The sequence below is a fragment of the Castanea sativa genome, chromosome 10 (genome assembly GCF_040712315.1).
Source record: "Castanea sativa cultivar Marrone di Chiusa Pesio chromosome 10, ASM4071231v1".
NCBI lineage: Eukaryota > Viridiplantae > Streptophyta > Magnoliopsida > Fagales > Fagaceae > Castanea > Castanea sativa.
In genome coordinates this window covers 34,637,628-34,662,044 of record NC_134022.1, presented here as the reverse complement: position 1 = coordinate 34,662,044, position 24,417 = coordinate 34,637,628, and the positions used below count along the sequence as shown (strand labels likewise).

General features: G+C 36.5%; 1 protein-coding gene across 1 annotated transcript; it reads right to left on the bottom strand.

Annotated features, from left to right (window-relative positions):
• Positions 1–1,027: 1,027 nt before the first annotated feature.
• LOC142612595 (uncharacterized) lies at positions 1,028–24,103 on the bottom strand. Its single transcript, XM_075784700.1, is given in 18 exon segments — positions 1,028–2,504; positions 3,526–3,944; positions 4,199–4,296; positions 4,662–4,727; positions 6,003–6,116; positions 7,241–7,335; positions 9,689–9,750; positions 9,853–10,012; positions 10,608–11,021; positions 14,967–15,198; positions 15,837–15,884; positions 16,029–16,110; positions 16,213–16,879; positions 16,990–17,216; positions 19,737–21,051; positions 21,180–21,438; positions 22,446–23,173; positions 23,697–24,103. Coding segments are annotated over 18 exon segments (6,564 nt in total). The 5' UTR covers positions 24,049–24,103; the 3' UTR covers positions 1,028–1,278.
• Between the last annotated feature and the right edge of the window lie 314 nt (positions 24,104–24,417).

The window sequence follows — 24,417 nt, the reverse complement described above, 5'->3', positions numbered from 1 at the left end:
TCTACTTCAATTGTTTTGACTCTCCTCAAGCCCCTGACTACAATGCGGTGTGATTGTGTGAACACATGGTTATCAAAATCTCAATCTAGATTCTACGATCTTATGATTTTACGATTTCACCTGCTCAAAACAATCCAAATCTTTCAAGGATCTTTGGTAAAATCGATATGATCGTATGATTTTGACAATCCCGAATGATCTTAGTTTTTTATAATCTTTTTTAACTTAACAGAAGGCTCGGTTGGATCCAAATAAAAAATAACATCTCAATAGACTCATTTTTGCTATTCTAAGATAGAAAGATAGAATGTCTGTTGAACCTAAATGAAAAATAACATCTCAATAAAGTATCACGTTTTGAGATTTTTGACATTTTTAAATGACACTTATAAATGAATATTGTGATGTATAGTAATTAAATCAAATAGATGCAAATTTTTTGTTCTATATGAATGAATATATAATTTATATGATTATTTAATGTATCAATGTATTTTTTTTTTCCAATAATGTAAAATCTTACGATCTACAATCTGATCCACGATCTTACTTACATCCAACAATTTTATGTAAAATTTTGATTTTGACAACCTTGTGTAAACGCGTAATTCAGACCTTTGAATTCCATCATTTATGACTTTGATTCTTCTCAAATACACAACTTTTAAATTATGTGTATGTTAACAGATTTTTCTTTTAGGTTTTTTTTTAGCTTATTTATTTACATATAAATTTTAAATTTTCATTTTAAACTTCATTTTTCTTTAATAGAATAAGGCCAGCTTTCAACACCAAAAAAAAAATTGTATCCAAGATTCCAAATAGACATAATATCATTAGGCCTTTAGTGTTTCCAACACAAACATCCGTTTGGTTAGATATTTATAGTAACATTGTTTAAATTTTGTGAAAATATGTGTAAGTGAAAAAGTGTATAAAAATACATGTTATAGTGTTTAAAGTTTAAACAACAACATAAGTTCCCCTATGCTGCTGTAACCATCAAATTATCAAAAAAGAAAAAGCTGATTAGAAAATATAAATCTTACCTATCAAATATAAGAAAAGAAATTACAAATTTGCAACTATCTTAAAAAGTAACCTCAGCCAGTGTAACTCGTAACTTGGAGGGAACCGAACCACTATACAGTCGCAGCTCTCAAACAAACAAAGCCCTTCAATGATCTCCTTTTTTTTTTTATCCCCTACTTTCTTTTTCCTGCGTCAAAATCCTCAAAAAAAGTATATAAAGTAGCCTATATATAAATAAATATGTATTTAAATTCCAGTCAATCCGGAAAAGTGTTTATTCATGGCACGGTCCTTTCTGTAATTGTTGCTTCTTCCCCCTCCTCCCCTCCTTCCCCTGCCTCTGAAATTCCCCAAATTTCCCCTCACTTCCGTCTCAGAAGCATCAGGCTGCTGCTTATCTTGCTCCTCGTGAGACTCCCTTGGTCTTCCCCCGCCACCCCTTCTTCCCCTGCCCCTCATGTTCCCCACATTTCCTCTCCCTTCTGCCTGAGGAACATCCAATTGGTTATCTTGTTCCTCATATGACTCAGTCAGCTTCTTCATTGCACCAAGAGGAAAGTTGCCACCTCGTCCGAGGCCATAAATGGATTCTTGTTGAGCCTGTGAAATTAATGATGCTTCCATGCTATTTGCAACTGCAACTGAACCTGCAACCTTGTAACTGTAGTTCTTACCATCCTTGACATAGTATTGGGGCTTCTTCTTGGAACCCCACTTTGAACTAGGTGCATTTTGAGCAGAGTTTTCAATCTCCTGTCCCCAAGATTTACCTGAATTCGACCTCATTTTGTCACCCAGTATCTCATTCTCCTCTCCTCCTGTCTCTCCTATGCTCAGACCCAAATCATCAAAAGAGTCATCGTACTCGTCTTCATACTCATACTGTGAAACTATAGCAGCAGCCCTTGTTGAATCTGTTTCAGTTTTGCTATCAAGGATATTGGAATCAGGCAAGTCCATTTGGGACTTCCTGACATATCTCCCAAGATTATATGAGGATGAAAATGAGGGACCCTCAACCGGTGGCTCCCTAGTTACAGACACTGAACTAGTAGATGACGGTGTTGTAGATTCAATTTTCCTTTTTGGTGATGCAGGTTCCTCAAGTTTACCTTTCCCTTTATCTTTCAACTTTGCAGTCGAAGCAGATTTAGGCATTGGAATTGTCTCTAGTGAAGAGTCCAAGGACTTCAGATCTTCATGGAGTGTTCCCTCTAGAATCCTCTGAATCACGTCTTCTGGATTCTGGTTATAGACTTCAAGACAGGCAGCAAGAAAACCTTTACCATAATCAGGGAAGAGGTCCTTTATCTGACTGATTTTGGACTCCATTACTGCAGCATCTTCATCCACCTGTGCTTTGTTACTTGTGATGGGGGTTCTTGTAGAGGATGGCTCCTTAGTAGTTGCCTTTGGAGAATGCATTATCCCAGATAGATACTGAAACTGTTCATCCTCCATGAATATCCATCCTGCACCGTGTTTAAACAAGCATGAATTGCTACAAGGTCTGAAATCACACTTGAATGGCCCAAGAAAGATATGCTCACAGAAATAAGAAGAATGAAGCACATAAGGAGAGAATAGGTATACAACAACCACCATGTCCATATTTAGGAACATCTGAAAATATGGTAGCTGTCAATTCTTCAAATTTTACAAGGGGATAGAAAAAAAACATTGGGTAATAATGTTAGAGCAAACGTATGGGGGATACCAGTAAATGGTGGGTTCTTTACACGTTACAAAGAAAGTTTCCAAAAACAAAAAAAAGGTAAAAATTTCCTAAACATAATATACGTTTTTTTAACCCAACCCATGTGTATAGTATACTGCAACTAAATCTATAATTTTCTGTCTAGCAAGTCCAAAGGATGTCCATCTTATAACTTCCATCCACAAGTCAGTCTCCATAAAAGGCTATATCCCTCAATAAGGTGCTGTTCTAGAGTCATCATGCTGTCCACTTGTTGGAAACCCACACTTTCTGTTATGGTTTCCAGCAAAATTATCAGAAAATCCAATTTTAGGCAAAACTAACCCTTTACTTGGAACAAATGAATAGCAACCAATTGGCCCCTTTTTTGTGCCAGTAAGTTGGTGACCTTTGGTTAAAATTTTTCAAGCAGAGAGATGCTGCACATTTTCATACAAATGTAGACCCAATCAAAACAGAATCAGAGTAACTCTTCCCCATCTTATAAAACAGAAAGAAGTGGGGAGGACAAAATACACAATTTATGAAGACAGAAAAACACCAAGACACTTACGGATCTAGTTATTTTTCAAACTTAAAAAACTTTTTATCCATCATTGTAGCATGTGTAATGCAATAAAATCATCTGAATAGCTATACACACAGTACACACCCAGCAGTCTATGATCAGCAACTAGGCATGTCTGTGACTACATTATCTAAACCAAGTAATTATAAATTGATAATTAAGAAGCATTACTGCTAGTAAAAACATTGTAAGCATAAAAAGCACTGACCAGTATTTTGTAAACTCTCAAGTTTGCTCATTACATTGTGAACGTTTTCAACATTCTGAAGAAAAGTTTCTTGGTTCTGGTTCTCCTGAAATTGTAGGGAAATTCCATTGATCTCCCTAAGAGTTTGAACTAAAATATCTGCCCTTATGAAAGAATCCTCTACATTGGCTGGAAACATCTTTGTGGCAGGTGGAACAGGAAAGCTATCTCCGAACACTTCAGAGCTTAGATAGCAAATATCCAATAAATTCCAACCAAACTTGACTATTCTCATTGATAACATCTTCAAGCTTATTGCAACTTTAGATATAATTTCAATTTCATCAGCTTTAAAGATGATCCTGAACCCCCGCTGTAGAGATGGTAGCAATGAATCATGCAACCTTGCAAGTGTGTTCAGCAATTCCACATTCCCTAAACTACATGAACAGAAAATCTTCATATCAGAAGGTAACAGAGCTTTGTCTCCCCCCCCCCCCCCTCCCCCCACCAAAAAAAAATGTAAATAAATAAAAGAAAAAATAAACAAGAGTATGGGGTGGAATAGAAAAAGAAAGTAAGTGTAACTGTCATCCTTGATATCAGTTAACCAACCCCAGACAAACTATAGGTTTTATTGTAGAAACACCTTTTACACGTCTAGGGGGAAAAATTCCTAGTGGTAAAAAGGTACCTTAACTCAGCAGGGCAAGCGAAGTACACAGCTGCAGGTTTGTATGCAGTCACAAAAGCATCCATGGATACAATTGCATCATTAATGAAGTCCATCACCTATCAAACAAACAACATGATTGAGTAGCATATAATCATGCACCTGCCAATATGTCACAAAAAGTAGAAATAAAAAAAAGATGAATTTAAGGCTCCACTTGCTGTCTTGGAAATCAATCTGTGACAAGAAATCTTTCATCTAGTTTAGAAAATTAACAGCTAAAACTTGTTTAATATCATACCCTGTTATCAATCTGGACAACAGTTTTAATTGAAAATTTGAGTGGCAGTTGATTTGACCACATTTATGCAGCATAAAGCAAAAACTACACGCTAGATACATATGGTTCACAGATATTATAGCATTTTTTATCTATTGAGGGAAATGATTTAGTGCACAACAAGAAGCTACCAAATAGAATCACCTCTAAATAATCAGCATGAAGTCGACTGGTTCCATGGTCTTCACTGCTTCCAGAGGAAAATAGGACCTATACATAATGTGAGGTAGAAATTTTCCATTATTATGTAATCAAATTAACTTAAATATACCCTCATTCAAATTCCCAAGAGAAAGAGACCCACAAACAAATAAAAATGTCTATCTACATTAGCAAACCAGATCAGTTTAACCTAACTTTGTGTGCAAAAGTATGAAACCAGTTCATGGAACACTAAGGGTCTGTTTGGATAGAACTTATTGCTGAAAACTGAAAACTGAAAACTGAAAACTGAAAACACTGTAGTAAAATAATTTTTAAATGTGTAAATAGTATTGCGGGACTTATTTTTAATAAAAAATTGTTAAAAACGTACATGAACAGTGCGCGCACAGTACGCGCACTGTGCGCACAGTGCGCTCTTGTCCCCCCCGCAGCAGAAGAAAAAAAAAAAAAAACAAACAAAACGCAGAAACCTCTAGACGCAGACGCAAAACGTGGTATCCAAACGGATACTAAAACTCTCACTATATGATTTAAAATACATATCGCAACAATTAACAACAGCCAAGAAAGGGGGAGAGGAATTATGGACTCTTATGTAAAATAATAATCTAAATCCCAAAAAATTTATAGTTTGAGATAAAGTAAACACTCACTCTTTTATCCCTTATCAGCCTAAGAGGCAAGAAGCTTTTAGAGGGAAAAAAAAGAGGGGGGGGGGTGGGGAGATTGAGGCACGGTTTTAAATGAAAACTACAAAAAGTAGTATGCATGAGATTAAAAACATCAACATCTTTTTTCTTTCCACAAAGGATACTAGGTTGATTCAAAATGAAGATTGTCATGCAGCAGAACTCATCCACACAGATGCTCAACCACCTCAACAGTGTTATTGTTTAGCTCAAATATTTGCATAAAAATGCCATATGAAAGTACTGGTGCAAGTAAAGGAAAAATGTGCATCTAAAAAAGCAGATTCTAGTTCATTGAAAAAGACTTTTTGAGTTTTCACAATCTAACCCCAACAGATTTAAGAACACAGAAAACCTTAGGTCTTTGAAAACAAGCATGTCAAATGAACTTAACTTGAAAAATAATATAGTTCATCGTTACATAGGCATGCAAGCTTAAAAATTGCTTGAACACCAACTCTGCCACAAATTATAAAATTAACAAGTAATTCATGACTGATGGGACATAAGTACATGCAATACAAGAGTTGAAAAAGACTGCAAGTGGAACCCACAGCAATACACAACATTCAGCAACTAATTTCCAATACAGGTTTGCTAAATTAGAACTTTGCAGATTTGGAAAGAATACCTCCAAAGATGAGCTGCAACGTTGATTCATTGTGTGAACAATGCTCAGGAAATGTGACATTACTGCAGTCAAATTATCATGGATCCTAGGCTGTGCTTTTAAAGCATTCCCAACCTGGAGGACATAATGTACCAGAGTGAGAGAGAGCATGTACTTCAATTTAAGCATCAATCCTTCCATTAATGAATCAGAGAAACAAGTCAAACAACAGATCACAAAAACAGACACCATTTGGCATATCCCACGTCACTCTCTTGTATGATATACCGCTCCCATTATGTTCATCCCCTGCCTCTCTACATTAACATTCAATTTAAAATCAGAATAGAACTGGTAGCTTCTCATGTCCACAGTGTTGGAGTGACTGCCATATTAACCATCTACTCAAGCCCTATAGCCTTGCCAATTCAATGAAAATTATCATGTTTTTGTCTTCTGAACAAATATTATCTTGAAACATCTCAATCTAGGACTTTTTTTTTTGGAGAAGTGACGCATCTCCATCTAGGATACCAGAGGCTTACCAAGCAAAAAATCAAGCCCCATTGACAGGTTTAAGCAAAGCAAGATTTTATAGTTTAATTGACCTTGTTGAGGCAATCAAACCAATGAAAATTATATCCATTAAAATTGGACACCAGAGACTTTTCACATATAAATCCCAGTCCAATTAAGGCTTTTCTTTTGGCCACACCTGTTGATAGGTTTCAGGCAGCATAAGTTCATAATCAACTCACCCAAAAACCTTGCTGATATCAACAAATTGAGAAAAATCCTTCATTAACTCGTCACCTTGGAGAGTAATTGTGACACTTTAGTTTTATCAATCAACCAATAAACAACCCTCTATTTACCCAAAGAAATGGACATTTATGTCTATTTTCTTTTGTTGGTAAGTTACACACCTAGTGAGTTTTGAACCCAGAACCTAAACCTCTAACCATTCTTATGGAAGAAGGAATGTCATTTAAGCTAGAGCTCATGGGCAGAATTTTATGTATATATAACCCTCATTAGCAACCAGATGTTATTCATGTCTTCAAGGCTTTCTTGTGTAACTTTTACTAATTTAAGGATCTAGTTCATCCCTCAGAATTTACCTCTTCTCTGACATAATTATGTCACTTTCTATAGAGAAAGGAAGCTGGAAACTAAAGAAGGAATAAAAAAGACATAAGTAAAACCAAGGGAGAAAGATTTCCGATACAATAGACAATTTTTCCAGGGAAATAGCTTACCAATATTCTGGTCAAGTCTTCATTTTCATGACCATAGATGGCACATATATCTAACAATTTAGGCAAGTCCAGCAACTTCTTTTCCTGCAAAATAACTACAAGCAGAGTCAGTGAACAACAGTGTATCAGAAAACAATATTGGAAAGAGAAAATACATATAAGAAATCCACCCAAAATATGTTACTTATCAGCAAAATAATTTAACCACTGATATTATTGGTTAAATAAAACAATGATTGTGGGCAGTTAATTTGGAGTGATATGCTAATATTGGATGCAAATACAATGCTTTATACACATCAACATACTCAAAAAATCTTCACAAATCAGCAAAGTATTTATAAAATATATGCACATAAACTGATATTAACAAAGAAATTTCAGGATTGTGAGTAACCTTAAAAAAAAAAGTGCCATTTATCGTAATTGGGTGCAACTTGTCACCTAAAGAGAAAGGGTGCAGAATGTCAATAAGTAAGCAACTAGCCATGTGTGTCAGTTGGATTCTTTATAGATAGATATTTTATATCGCTAAGTCACACACTCAGTGGATCTAGGATCCACAACCTCATCCTCCACCTTGCTCTTATATGGGGAGGAGGTACCATTTAGGCTGCGTTTGGTTGAATGTAAAATATTTTCCGAGAGTGAAATAATTTCAGATGAAAATATTTTCGGGAAAGGAAAATAATTTCTAGTGTTTGGTTGCAATTTTAAAATTATATTAGAAAATAATTTCAAGTGTTTGGTAACATTCTGAAAATGCAAATTTTCTACTAATTTTTCACATTTTCTCAGCCATTTTCTCAGCTTCCAAACAAATTTTATATCAAAAAATCCACCAGCACCCATAGAAAATCCACCAGCACCCACACACCAGCACCACACTACACAAAAACCACCAAAACACCACCACCCACACCACCGCAACACAACAAAAATATCAAAGATCAAAAGCCACCAAAACACCACCACCAAAACACCAAAAAATCAGAGATCAAAAGCCACCAAAGGCCATCAAAATGAGATATCAAAAGCCATCAAAAGCCATCGAAAGCCACAGAGATCGGTAACGGCGGTTCGAGCTTGAGGCTTTGGGTGACAAGATCGGTGGTTCGATCTAGAGGCGGTAGCGACGACAGGGGTGGGTGGTGGGTTGTAGATCGGAGACATGCGATCCCGCCAGCAATCTCGCGGCTCGATCTCGCCGGCGCGAGCTTGACGGCGCGTCTAGGCTTGGGGTGGTGGTCTGAGCTCGACGGCGTGAGCTCGATCTCACTCTCTCTACTCTCTCTTCGTGGTTGTTCTCTCTCTCTCTCTCTCTCTCTCTCTCTCTTCGTGCTCTCTCTCTCTTCGTTCTTTGTCTCTCTCTTTCTCTCTCTCTCTCTTTGTGCTCTCTCTCTGCGCTTTCAGTCAAGAAAATTCAATTTGAAGGTAAAATAAGAATGGATTTGATTTTCCATTAGACAAGGGCTATTTTACGGTCAAACTGTAAAATAATTTCAGTTGACCAAATTTTCTATGCCTACCAAACACACAACATGGTGTAAAACAATTTCCTGAAATGCTTTTCAGCCAAAACACACACAGCCTTAAACAAAAGTTCATTGGCATGTCACACGTGTTCATTATACTCTAAGCCACTACAATGCTCAAAATCATAAATCACATAATTCAAAAAAAAAAACTCTAAAGAATTACTACAAGGCCAATCCAATCCATCACAAAGGCAATAGATTGTTTTTTCACAGGTTGGTGGGTTGATTTTTTAAAAGACATGGGGTTGGTTTGGTTTAGATTTGGCCTTTTTTCCAAATTAATGAACCCAAACCAACCCCCTCATTTTACATATGCATATTACATAATATTTGTAATTACTTTGTATTGTTTTTATTGGTGCTCTCATTACACTCTATACACCACAAACACCCGAAAATTTTCACATCCTCACCCGCAATCTAACCCTATTGGGTTTGAATTGCCATCCATCATCACCAACACCACACCACCATCAATCCTTCTTTTACATAAATATAATAAAACATTTTGAGTCTTGTAATTACTTTTTTTTTTGTTCACTTTATATATTAGATGTTTAAATGGAAACCTTTTACTTGCTAGTTTAGTTTGATGCATTTGAGTTTTGTTTTTAAAATATTGATTGACCAAAAAAAAATCAATTTTAATATTGGAGATAAATGGCCTAATGGGCCCGACAAAAAATCCAACCCTACAAACTCAAACCAATCCCTAGTGGGTTGGTTTGCTTCAGTTATTTTTATAATAATGGCTTGGTTTGGGTTGGGTAAATTCCCAACACAAAGAGGATGGTTGAGATTGAAAAAAGCCCCAAACCAAAACAAACTAACCCATTCACGCCTCTAAATACCTTTATCAACTAGAAAAAACTGCGCACATAAATTACAGAGTATAAGAGAGACGACCCACCTCCATGATCTTTTGGACTAAGACAATCAGCTGCCCGAGCACCAGGATCTCTATTAGAAGATCTGCAACAAAAAGAAATTCCAATCTAGTTGGTGATACGAAGAGAGACCATGAAAATAGAGATTATAATTCAACACAGACACTACTTAAAAATTGAAACTTACATGCGATACAATACCATAAAGACACGGCGGCTTAACTCAAGCTCTCCAACAATGACCCCTGCAAGTATTCCCTTTGCTCCACGATGAGGGAAGTCATACCATCTGCTCCTAAACTGTAGGAAGCTATCCAAAAATTCATGCAATGAAGAGTCCCTAGCCACTGAGAAAAATGGGAAGTGTAAGAGGCAGAAAGAATATTCAGATTTACCCGACCACAGTGACAAATTTTGAGCCAAATGCATATCTGTAGGTAAACCAACATAACCTCTTTGAGAGCATGAAGCCAATATTATGTAACATACTTACAAACACCATAATCACTCTCATTAGAGAGGCGAACACGGTAGTTGGTACCATATAATACACAATGCCCTGTTTATCCTAATCCACAATTCTTAAAGTCAATCACCTCCCACACAAAACAACCAATTATGAAAGACCCACATTTTTTTTTTAATAACATAGAGAACCTTTCTAAAGAAGAGCCCTTTGGACTCGCCTTTAGCCAGTAAAACCTACGAGCAACTAACCCCACCCGCCAAAACTAGTTGTCAGGACCCCATATAAGTAATTAAGTACCCATTACCAATAACATTTTGAATACAACCAAGACATAACCAACTAAGATTAATTCCCCCAGTTTGTGAAGTGGTACTTGCGTCAATGTCTATAATAGGCTAATAGAATCAAATGATAACTCAAATACCCACACCATTTTATCAACTCTACAACAAAACCCAGATATCATAGATTACCTTCTCTCCAAAAATCTCTAGGATTGAGCTTGAGCAAACGAGACAACTCCCTATTCAAAAGATCCACAACACTCTGAGACAACAGTGCATCCGATCCAGCTTCGTTTGGGCCGAGCCCAGCCGCCACCGCCTCGTCTTGGGGCAAGTAATTTACGAAATTGCCACTCGCAGCTCTGCCGGACACCAACTCTCTGTTCTCCCTACTCGTTGTCTTCGAAGCCGCCGCCGCCGCCGCATCCGGTTGCTTTGAAAGCGATTGCCTGAGAGAAGATGAGAGCGTGGGATTGGGGTTTGGTTCTTTTGGAGCTGAGTTGTGATTTTTGGGGACGAATTTCTTCTGGGTGGTTTTAGTGAAACCCTTGTTTCCGTCTTGCCTATTGTCATTAGCATATCGATTCGACATTTTTTTTGGGACTGAGAGAGAGCTTTCTTTTTCCGATGGTGAATTTGTATTGAGAGTGATTAATAAGGCACACAGAGTGGAGGCTTCTGAATATCTTTGGTCCCTCGATTCTCTCCCATTACATTGTTTTTGAAGAATAATATGGGAAGTGGGAACCGGCGTCGACTCCTCGAGTTTTGCACTTTTGCTTTTGATAAGGCGACATTTTTGCCTTAATAGACTTGTGGTAACAACCAACTTACAAAATTTGGCTAAATTACATTATTTACTATTTACCTCCCATAATTTTTGAGATGGTTTCAACTTTAATCCTAAATTTAAAAATTTTTAATTATAAATATCAGGTTTTTAAATGGCTTCGATTTTTTGAGCAGAAAGACCGATAGATTTCATTAAACAAAAAAAATTAGTTAAAATCGACTAAAAGTACATTATTGATGTATAATGAAACATCCTCCATTCACACTGAAAACCCACTAACATATCTAGCATGTTTAATCAAGTTATAAGTTACAACATTATCTTGTCTTGGAATGCGAGAAAAACTAACACGAAAGAATGAATCATTAAATGTTATCTAGATGGCAAAGATATTGGTGATTTGGCTCCTAGGGAGATTATTTTATTTTATTTTATTGATGTAAATCAACTTGGGGTTATACTTCATAGGCTATATCAGTTGGAACAAAATTGAACCAAACGTGTGCTCCTTTCTTACATTTGGCCATTCTTGCTAATGCATGGGCTATCAAGTTGTCCTTGAGACGTGTATGTGCAAATCCAACCCATTCGTACCGAGAAATGCTTGGACTATAATACTATACCATTTCACACAACTTTGACCACAATTCGCTACGTGATGAGTTATAAATGGTAGAGGTATAGTCCCACATGAGCCCACCACCACACATCTACCACTCATAATTTGCCTCATGGCGAGTTGTGGCCAAAGTTGTGTGAAATGGTGTGGTCTTAACATATTCGTACCCCACTTAACATCATTTATAATATGTCCAAAGAATGTCATAGCTTATTACAACAAACAACCTTGTTGCAACAGGTTGAGTTTTTTTTTTTGTTTTAATAATTTGTCTATTACCCTACACTTCACTGGTTTACTTCACTGACTCTTCTTTCTTCTTCTCTCCCTTCTGCAAGTGTCAGAACGAGCTGCATCGGTTGCAGAGTACTTGGATTGGGTTGCGGTGACACATGCGTGCTGAGGTCATGCTTGCAATCCATCGAGTCCCCAGAAGCACAAGCCAACGCTGTCACGTTCCTCGGCAACTTCTTTGGCCCCAAAAACTTCATTGCCTTCGTCTCCGCCATCCCAGAAACCAAAGAACAGGTTTTCACTATTTCCACTTTGACCTTCTTCTTATAGTTTGGAAATATGTTTTGTAGTACTTGTCTGGTACTATGTTAGAGTATGAACTTGCACACACTGTAGAGTATGAACTTCATAGACATTAGGTGTGGGGGTGTAGGAACGAATGTAATATTTGGGTAGAGGAGAGTCTGCCCAAGATAGCTGACCAAATTCAACTTGATGTATCTCACTGTAATTTGAGTTCCAATTAATGAAAGTGTTGACGATGATGTTTATAAAAAAAAAGAGTATGAACTTCATGAATTCTATACACTTATTTATTTATATATTAATAAGTTAAAGTTCATACAATGTAATGAAAATATTTAAAATTATAAACTTATATCTCATTATATATATATATATATTTATTTATTTATTGTCTTTGACATTTTCAAGATTGCGCAGCTAGGGTGAACAGTTCATTTTCTCGGCAAGTTCTTTGGCCCCTGCAAGAAAAAGGTTTATTACAACTACAAGAAAAAAGGTTTATTACAACGGAACAAATTGTTGCAATAACTACAAAGTGGTTGTAATAAAATGTTATTGCAATGACAAAAAAGTTTTTGCAAGCCGTTGTAATAAACTCCAAGCCAATAGATTTATACAACAAAAAAATCTTGTTACAATAAATCCTAAATATTGCAACAAACAAGTTGATGCAATAACTTCTTTATTACAACAAATTACTTTGTGGCAATAGCTTATTGCTAGGGGGTGTTCACCAAACCGCATAAACCGCACAAACCACATAAACCGCACAAACCGCAAAAACCGCATCAAAACCACCCGCAAAATGGTATAATCGCACCGCACCACAAGTAATAGTGCACCGCACCGCACCGCACCACACCGCATGGTGCAGTGCGGTTTGCGATTTTACAATAAGAAAACCGCACAAACAACACCGCACCGCACCCTTTCTATATGTTAATATATTTAATTATTTTTAATATTAAATATATTATTAATAGTTTAATAACCCTAGTTTTCAAACAAAAAAAAAATAGTTTGATAACCCTAGCAAGTGTTGATTATAAAAACCAGCCCAAAAGAAAGAAAAACTAGCTCAATAGTTTAAAACTTGGACCAAAACAAAGGGAAAAATTAATTTTTGGCTAGGTAGAAAAAACCCAAAATTTGAAAAATATACCAACTTCAAATCATTCAAACCGCATCTTATACACCGCACCGCAAAAATGAGGTGCAGTGCGGTTATGATTTTGGCTAAACTTTAAACCGCACCGCACCACACCGCACATGTGACCGCAAAAATAAGGTGCAATTATGGTTTTGACTAAACCGCACCGCAAAGTGCGGTGCTAAAAATAACCCAAAACCGCACTGCATCGCACCACGAACACCCCTAGCAAGTAGTCTTTGCATTTAGTTGTCTGTATGAGACTTTCTTTCCCATTTTTATGCAAGTTTTTTACACAACAAGATAAATTAACTCATATTTTAAATATCAGATAATTTTTACAAAGTTGTTATATGAAATTAGTTGAAATTAAAATAAAAAAAAAGAATTGACAATTCAAAGAATTAGTTGCAAAACTGACCCTCTAACTTTCTTCAAATTTCATTTCAGTACTTTAGTTCATTTCAATCCTCTAAGTTTTAGATTTATTCAATTAAGGTCTTTCCGTTAACTTTTGTTAAAATTTCAAAAAATCCTGGAAAATATTTTTCAATCATTAATTGAATTTTTTTAATTTAAAAAATTTGAAGAAAAATTTATAAACTTGAAAAATTAACCACAAAATATAACAAAAGTTGATGAAAAAGCCTTAATTAATTAAACTTGAAAGTTAGAGGACTAAAATGAACAAAAACAAAATTAGAAGACTGAAACGAAATTTAAAGAAACTTAGAAGGTCAGTTTTGTATTTTACCCAAGTTTATATTATACATTTATAAAGCTGATATAAAAAAGTCAAAGAATTGACAATTCTGTTTTAAAGATTCATATTAGCAATAATTAAATAATTAATTAAAAAGATAAAGAGATAATTAATGATAGACTTAAACAAGAGGTTTCTTTGTTGGATTTTTTTTTTTTTAGTGGTGGGGAGGGGGATGGGATCATTTTCAGAATCCAATCTTACTACCTTTTAAAATATGGGAATAAGAATATTTAAACATATTAATACAAAAATTGAACATTCTTATAAGTTCAAAATAGGTCACTGCTGGAGATTGCTGCGACCAATTAAATTTCTTATGCTTCAACTTTAAATTCCTGAAAAGTACCAAAAATACTCTGAACATTATCATTTGCAGGTGCTGAAATCTTTGAAAACTGTACAATAATAGAAGAACATATTTTGTACCGTATGGGACATACATAATTGTCTCCTCGAAAAAATATGGATTGTTGACCCATTAATTACCGTCTTGACAAAAAAGTGAGTCTCAGCTTGTGGTAACAACAAAATTGATAAGCAGAATGAAGCATCAACTTTTTTTTTGTTTCTTAAGTTCCTAATTAGTATCTAATTCTACATGCATGTATGACCTGCTTTCCAACATAAATCAAACACCATTCTGAAGTTGTAAAAAATACCATTCTTTGGAGATGAACGGCTCCATTCTAAACTTCCAACCTGTCAAACTTATGCCCATTCCAAGTTTGTTTCCTTAGGCAAAACCAACGCAATCAGGCAATCGGATGGATTAGGTGCAATGGAGAGCATGGAACATGCATCATGTGAGTAGGGAAGTATGAAGAGAAGCCTTGCCCAAATGGATTTTGCAGCTGGGATCTTGATTACTCCAGCACATTCTCTCTGCTTCAAGTATGATATGAAATCCTGAAACTGCAGAACACATTTTTAAGATTAACAAGGTTTTGCAACAGCATCTCACTGATTATAGAGCCAGGTTTCATTACACTTCAGAAGGAACTAGATACGCATTAGATTAGGATACTGAGCAAAGCTAAGGAGTTCACGACTTCATGAATGCAATATAACTGATATCTCCTAGCTAAATGAAAAGTTTAGGAAGGCAAACTATGAAATTAGTAGTTGCATGAGCACATTAGGGCTCTTATTAGAGTTTATTTATAGGAGATGTCACAAATTCTATGCATTGTCCAGTACCTTATGTCGGTCCTACCAAACAGAGTCTGGGGAGGGGAGATCTTGATATGGTCCTATCCTTCAGCATTCCTGCATGAAGTGGCTCCTCTCGAGAATCGAATCCCCAACCAAAAACGTTTACCATCACACCAACCAATGGCCCCTATCCTAATCCAAAACATCATATTTGGAAAGAGCTTTTACGGTAACAATTAATTGCTCTTTGGGTGATTCACAAAATCTAAATTAGCTTTGATTAGAATTGGGTCTCCCTAGACATGATATAATTAACCACTACACCCGAGAGTGGCATTGGCTTTGAGGTATGATTACTTTCATAAAAGAAATACAGAACCAAGATAAATAAAACTTACGCCTTTGTGGTCGCCTGCAGAAGATGGAAGCAGCTGACAGACCTCCCTCTGCATTATGTGTCAAAGCAAAAAAGAATCACAAGTGAAATTAGAATAGAAACTTTTTTTGGGGGGTTGGTGGAGGGGTATACACATGCACTTCAATTTATTCTCAATAAAAATCCAAAAGTTGAAAATTATTTAAGGACTCACTTTATGTGGTGGGGTACTAGTGAATGTTGATTTCACATGACGGAAATCTGTGCGTTTGGACATGTCTAATTTAGCAGGCCATCTGCACCAAGCATTATCAAGAAAATCTATCATTAGAAATTTGCCCCAATTCAAATAAAATTTCATCAGATTAGCAATTTAAAAAGGGAATTGAAGTCCTTACTCAGCAGGTTCAGAAGTGGGGTTTGAATATTTGCAAATATCGGAGTCCAATTTATTTGCATAAACTGTGCAGTAATGAACCCCACTTTTACTTAATGTGCCCTGCCACTGATATTCCGGACATTGCCCGGAACTTTCCATATTGGATGTTTCTGAAACAGGTGGAGGTGGAGGGGGAGGGGGAGAACTAGGTGGAGGTGGCGGTGGAGGTGGAGGTGGCTGTGACTGAGGCAAAGGAGGTGGAGATGGAGGCAATGGAGGTGGCATTTCAGGCTGAGGAGGTGGTAGGGACATTAAAGGTGGTGGAACTACAGGCAAGGAAAACATTTGGTCAAAATGCTGCAATGGAGTTCCTTGTATCTGTGCAAGTGGAGTCACAGAGGCAGGTATAAAAGGAGCATTACCATGAAAATTATTAGGCATTACACCTGGAGAGACTGGGTTCAAAGGCATATGATGATTTAAACCCCGTGCATCCCAGGGACTATTTGGTGGAAGGTAAGCAGGTCGCATAAATGGAGATGAATGAATTTGCTGTGGTGGTGGAATTGGTGGTCCCCGTGTTGACAAGGGCATGCATGGAATGTTCCCAGGAGCAGAATGTAGCTCAACTTCAGGTTTCTTATATGTCCACATTTGTTCAGCAGTGCCAGAAACAACATGGCTACCTAAAATAAAATCATTTCATATAGAATCCTTCAGTGATATGGAGGCCAAAAAAATTAATTTAAAAAAAAAAAAAAACTTTTTGTTTGTATTTCTATATATAATTTATCACCTCCTTGTGAAGGATCGATCACTGCTTTATTGTCATAACCATCAACTTTTCTCGCTCCAATTTCAGGCATTTCTGTACTACCAGATACTGCCCAGTTTGACTGAAATGAATATCCACCTTGTGCAGTGTTTATGTGATTATCAGGTTTCATTCTGGGGGATACAAGCTCCCTAGAGCTGCTCTCGTGTTTCACTGGGAAAGGTGCAGGATGGTGCTTTCCTGGTTGACTGTTCATAGGAGGAAAGTTCACCAAATCATCTAGGGGTTAGCATGGGCAAATCATCTCATTAAAGAACTCAAAAGGATGTGAGAAGAAATATATGCATAATTCTAGAAGTTCAAACAATTTAATCCTGGCAGATTACATACTGCTACAAAAGCAAAGAGTTTTTAAGCAAGATAGAAATAACCAACAGAAATACAAGAACAATGCTTCATTCTCAACTCAAAATTCAATAAAAACATGTAGTTTTGGGCATACTTCAACATTTCATCCTAAAAATAAGGCATGGAACACATTAAATTTTAAGGAGAAAATAGCAAAGAATAACAGTATCAAAACAAACAAACCAAATGAAAGGCCAGGTGCAAAACGTACTAGAATGAATCAGTCACACTTCCACGAAGCGACAAATTTTAAATGTACTTGAACAAAGTAAGTTACACATACAACCAATGAGTGTTGTACCCATTACCATACCCTCCATACCATTCTCATTGGGGAGGAGATGCCTTGTCAGCAAGAGCTAATTGGCTGAACAGAATCAGGAAATTTTATTTTTTTTTTAAATAAAACCCATTCTGGATTGAGAGGCCAGTAGTGTTGTTAAAAGCACACTTAGCCGTGCTTAAGCTCAAAGCTCGAAGGCCTAAGGTCTTAAACACTTTGCTTAGCCAAAGCAAAGCTCATTTCATGCATGCACCTTAGGCATGCTTTTTTGGCACTTTTTGAAGAAGCACAAAGCATGCCTAGACACACATTTTTATTTTATTTTATTTTTTGATAACATAGGGAGCCTTTCTAAAGAAGAGCCCTTTGGACTCGCCTCTAGCTAGTAAAACCTACGGCCAACTGACCCCATCCACTAGAACCAAGGCACGCTTGTTTATTTTATTTCTAAAAAAGATATAAATCATTAAAATTAGTTGCTCAATCCTGGGGTTATGACATGGACCATAGATTTATTATAGAAATACTATTCTTAAGGTGTTGTATTACAAAGCAATATTTTTATTTTCAAGGCTAATTACCATTCTTGTACTTTTTTGGTCTTTGCCTTTTAAATATATGTCAATAGAACCATATACCTCATTGGATCATAACTTTTTTTTTTTTTCTTTTTGAAAGGTAACAAAAAAAAAATTATTAAGAAAAAGCTAGCCAACCCAAGTACATTGGGGATGTACTGTGGAGGCAAAAATCAAGAACCAAAATTACAATGATCAAGTAAAGCAAGAAGGGAAAAACAAGAAAAATGGAATAAAGCCACAACCTCATCATGGTTATGTATTTTTATAAAGTACGAGAGAATTATATACATGATTGAAAATGTGCACTTTACTTTAATCAAGCATGCGCTTGCGCTTTGCGTCTAAGCTCCAAGAGGCCTATGTGCTTTAGTGCATTTGGCGCTTTTACCAACACTAGAGTTTAGAGTTTTTGGAGCTCATTTGTTCTTGCTTCTTGCCTAAGAATTAGTTTACATATTATAACGTTGTCACCTCTTAGCCATGAGCATCTATTATAGCACGAGCACCTGGATATATACTCTATAGAATAGGCCCCCAGCTATAAGTGGGAAAATTTTATAAGATTGCTATAAGACTAGCTGCTCTATGGTACTGAATGTTAGGCTGTTATAAAGCAACATATTCATAAAATGAGTGAAGCTAAGATGAAAATGTTAAGATAGGTAAGATAAGATTTGAATTAAGGAAATTCGCTCAAAGATAGGGGTGGCTCTATTGATGAAAAGACAGGAGAGTCGCATGAGATAATTTGGTCATGTATAGAAAAGAGTGATTAATGCAACAATGAAAACTAGTGAGTTGAGTCTAGTTAAGAACAAAAAAAGGTAGAGAAAGACCAAAACCAACACTAATCTCAAGTGTAAAAAAGGACATATTAATTAAAGAAGTAACAGAGAGACTTTTCAAATATAATAACATGGTGGAAAAATACATGTGGCCACCACTAAATAGTCGGTTGACAATCCATAGCCAACCGCAAAAATTTTGGGACTAAGACTTGACTGTTGTTGTTTTTGTTGTTTTGTAGGACATGGCTTGGTCAAAATGAAAAAAATTAACTATTTAGAGGACACAAAACATGACTTTCTAGTTTCTACTTTCACACAAAGGATTTGATAAAATTTATTCCTTAGATTCATATTGTTTTCTGATTGGAAAATTACACACACCAAGTGGTCTATAACCCACAACCTCATCTTCCAACAAGTGGAGGAAGTATCGTTTGAGCTAGAGTTCACTGGCATATGTAAGTGATTTATATTGTTCCTTTTACTACAAAGTGGAGAGACCCATCTTTTAAGTATGGAATATATTAGGGATTTATGCAATCCAAATACTTTGTCATTGGAAGAAACTATGAACAAGAATCACTAACTTCTATAGCAATATAAACACAGGTGCAAATAACACATGAACAAATCAAGTTGAATATGCCATAATGATTCAGTATCAAAAGATAAGAATTTGAATGAAAAAACAATTGAGGAAATTCAGACCTGAATTCTATCTGAAAGAACACTCCAGGACAACCACGGAGATTCTTCAAAACTGTAATCGCAGCATCTATACTGCTACATTCAACAAACCAACCACACCCCATCTGCATATTTGCTCGTGTCAACCTGACTACAGACCCAACATTGCCCACAGCAAGACTACAAATTGTCATTAGCTCATCATCTGTGAGGAATGGGGAGCTAATATTAGGAAAATTAATCCTAAGAGTACTTGATGACACTTTATCTTCTTCCCTCATCATAGCAGTATGGCTGTTTCCAGATATATAACTGTCAAAGTAGCTTGAGCTTTGATTGATATTATATTTAGCACGTAATGATGAAAGTAAGGAAGATAAGTGAGACATCCTCTTCCTACAGCTGTCAGCAGGGCTCCCTGGTATAGTTCGAGTGTGAGGTGATCCAATACTACTACTAGACATGTTTCCAAGGTTATTGATAGGCACTGCAACATTAGCAGGAGGTGCCCGATAATTACTTCTTTCCATACGATGCTGTCTGAGATGGGCCATTACAGATGCAGCTTCTTCAGGAGCTTCAAATTCCATCAGTACAGCACCTTCATTGCTAAGCTCAGTAACCATGTAAGGACCCTTATAATGATGCACTTTCCTTGATTCATGCAGGATCTCATCCTTGGCCCATTGGCTTGAAACGTTTCCAACATAAACATGAGAACTAGAACCAACTGCAACTCCCTTCATAGAACCCCTAGTACCCAGTCCTACATCCATGAACTTTACGTGCCATGGAAAATGCCGTCGCATATAGTCCCGAGCCTTTATAGCATCCATGATGTTTCTGTACTCAATCAAGGAAAATCCTTTCATTGGAAAGAAGAAAAATTGTTCTATTGGACCAAACCTCTCAAACTGAAACCTTAATTGAGCTTCAGATGCATCAGATCCTGAAAAACCTACCCAGAGCTGTTTGGAAGCAGAGACAATATCCATGGCTGCCGGTTCTCCATCAGAGTACCAAACAATTTGAGTTGTTGTGGTAGTACATGGTATTGCCAAGTTATGTTTAGGAGATGCCATAGAATTATGTAGGCCTCCATTGGAGGATCTCATGGTAGATAAATTGAATTCCATATTTGAAACCTGATTCTTCTCGACATGAAAAAAGTTATTTCTACCTTCAAATGAATTACTCCTGAAGTCTGATGGCGTTCTTCTGGGTGAAAGCCTCTGGTGGTTCATTAGGTCCCTGGAAGACCTGCCATGTGACAAATCTCCATGCTCACCAGACTCAAAATCCATGGACCTCAAGCCCCCAATATCATGAGCAGAACCTGTATTTAGGCAGAAATTAGATTCAAGATGAATTACAGACCTGTAAAGTTTCAAATATGTATGCAAAACTTTAACAGAAAATGTATAATATATTGTCAATCATGGATTCTTAAATTACCTTTCTTACCAGATAGATCGCTGGAGTGCTCACGTTGATTAGAGATCCTAGGCACCAAATATTGTTGATTGATGTACTTAGTTGGATCAGATTCATCCGCATCACTATCTACCAGACTGTCTGCTACAGACATTACTTCTTCATATGATTGAATGATCCTCTTCATATCTGACATAATATCTGATATAGTATTGGAAAGCGATACATTAGTTAATTTCTTGTACTTTGAGAAAATCCATCTCTGCAATGATCGGTCTTTTTCAAGAACCTGCACAAAAGAAGTCCCAGTGGAAGACATTATTAGTCCAGAGCATAAATTACTGAACATGCGTACTAGAAATTCAACAGAAAATTGAAAAGTTCTTTAAACTTGTCTAATCTTCAACCACAATTTGAGATATCTGTGCTTTTGGAGATCTGCCATTCATAAGGCAAGGATTATGTGCTTATTTTTTTAAAAATTATTTACGAAATAATAAATAAATTTTTTTTTTAAGTGAAGAAAAGGGGGAAAAAAAACTTTTATGATAAAATATTAGAGCATATAGGAGCAACATCATGTTGTCAATTGCAACAACAACAAGCCAACCAATTTTCAGAACCGATTAGATTTATTAAAAGCATTTATTTTTATTTTTAAAATTAATATTTTTTTAATATAAGAATATAATTAGAAGTAAAAACTATCTATGCACATCAGAATCATGTAAAAAAATGGGACACAGGTTTCAAAAAAAAAGATTAAAGGAGTCAATCAGACGTGAGTAATTCCATGTTAATACATTTGTCAAAGCAAACTTACTTGCTCTTCCAGTTCCAGGTGAATATGGGATTCAAGTTCAATTATGCCTAGTTTATGGTTCTGCAGAACCTTTTTTTTTTTCCACAAGATTTATGTTTACCTTCTATAATAGACTCAAATACACATTTTCTTGAGGTCATACAAATTCATATATGAATAGCAACTCTCATGAAATATGCGTCATGCCATGTTTTCCACAAAAGTCACTACGTGAAACGCTAAAAATAAGGGGAAAATACATTAAAAAAATATCTAACAAAGCCACCAACCCGACATTTAAGAGAGTGAGAGAGAGAGATCACAATTGACACTATTATATGTGTGTGTGTGTGTGTATATATATATATATAAATATATAAGTACAGGTATTTGATATGCAATAACCCTTAGAGAGATTATGCACCTAATGAAAATAAAATCCCAATCTAGTAGTCAAAAATATTTTTTCACATAAAACAAGAATTAATAATTACCATAGCCAACAAGCAGCTCTTTGGCACAGGAGATGATGCATCCACCGAAACACGGTTGCCATCTGATACTAGCTCCTCATTGCTTCCGGTGCTTTTGTCAATAGAACCAGTTTTAGATCCATCACTAGTTTTACCCAACACAGGAGCCACGTCTTCAACAAGCTTGCTTGTCACCAGACTTAGAAAATATTGACCCTCTTTATTAACTCCCTCTGCTAAACTGATGTTAAAGAATTCAAAAGATGCAGCAAGCAAGTTTTTAGGGCAACGAAAGAAAATACGGAGCAAACTTAACACACGGAATTTGGATAGCTTAATCAATGAAGATACATCTTCATCTGAGAACTTTTGCTTAAGCTCAGCAAAGACATCCGCAGAATCTTGCATCTTCAAAATTTCCTTGTCAACAATGTGAAAGATATCCTTTCCCTCAAACGATGATACAAAGAAAGAAAGCACGTTCTGAAAAACCGCAAAGCAAATGCCTCGAATGACAGACGATGTTGGTGCCTCTGAAGATGCGGTGCAACAAATATCAACTAGACCAAAGATACAGGCTTTAGCAGTCAAAAATGCAACCCCATCAGCATCCTCTCCTCTATTTATCACTGCCAAAGTCCAGTTATGCATGTTGATAACAACTTTCGCCGCTGCTTCAAGAGCAGTTGGACAATGTGATGCATATCGAGGGATGAGTTCCGCCACTATACGTTGTACACTAGAACAACCTGCAAAGCTAGCAGTCAATATAAAAGTAGTCAGTTCAAAAGAAGCAACATATTCATAAATTGATTGCAGCACCGCGGCAATATAAAACTCGAAATGAGGCTTATTATAAGTAGTGAAAAAGGACATGTCAATTAAGGAAGTACTTCCAATAGCATAAAAAGAATTATATATGTATGTGTGTGTGTGGCCAACTCTGACTAATCTATTGAGGATCCATAGCCAACCTGAATAATTTGGCATTAAGGCTTGGTTGTTGTTGTTGTTGTTGTTATGATTTTTTTGTAGGCCTATTGGTTGGTACTACCTCCTTAGCATCTAACAAATGGCAGCACTGAATTGAGTTCATCCTAAATCTAGCTTTTCTTTTATTTTCTTTAGGATTCTCAGCAACCAAACAGAGAGTTAATTGATAAATTCGCTTAAGAACTCTTCCTCCAAAACAAGCTCACAATGCAGAAATTGAAACTAGTATGCTACGAATTGAAGCCAAAATTGCAATAGAAGAAATTGTAAAACCCTAACCTCTGGAAGCGGTGATGAGGGAAAGATAGGCCTGTTCGAGGTCGGGCATGGAAGCAGCAGAGTCATTGTGTGAAAGGCAAAACCTAATACGCTTATAGCATTCGTGAACGCTTCGAATTTCGTCTCTGTTTCTCCTTCTGATGAGAATTTCCTCCTGAGAGAGCGGGGGTGGTGTTGACGGTGGAGCAACGGCGCTCTCCTCGTGCTGGGGTAGGGATTGTGGTGGTGGAGGTGGTTGTGAAGGTGGCTCCGATGGTGGTGGTGGTGGTGGTGGAGGAGAAGAAGGAAGAGGCGGTTCTGATAAGGGCTCGTATAGCTTTCGCTTCTTCGGAGGCTGCTCCGCCGAGGCCATGGCCAGAGAGACAGACAGAGTTTAGGGGCACACAGTCTCGTGCTCTCTTTTTTGATGTAACTGTGAATAGTGTAATCCGAACTTTCAAGATGTTGAAAAAATAAAAACTAAATTGCAATTGTAACCCTTAAAATTTAGGATTATTTTCATTTTGGTCCCTTATGTTAAGGATATTTTTTATTTTTTATTCTACAAAGTTTGATTTTACTTTCAAAATGGTCATTCTATTCTTCTTCTTTTTTTCTTTTTTTTTTTGGAGAAGGGTCATTCTATCCTTGTGTAGCTAGACTTGCTTCAAGTGCCAAATAAGCTTGTAGTCATATATCCAAATCACCTATTTTTACCTAATTGTGTGCCACATCACCCCAA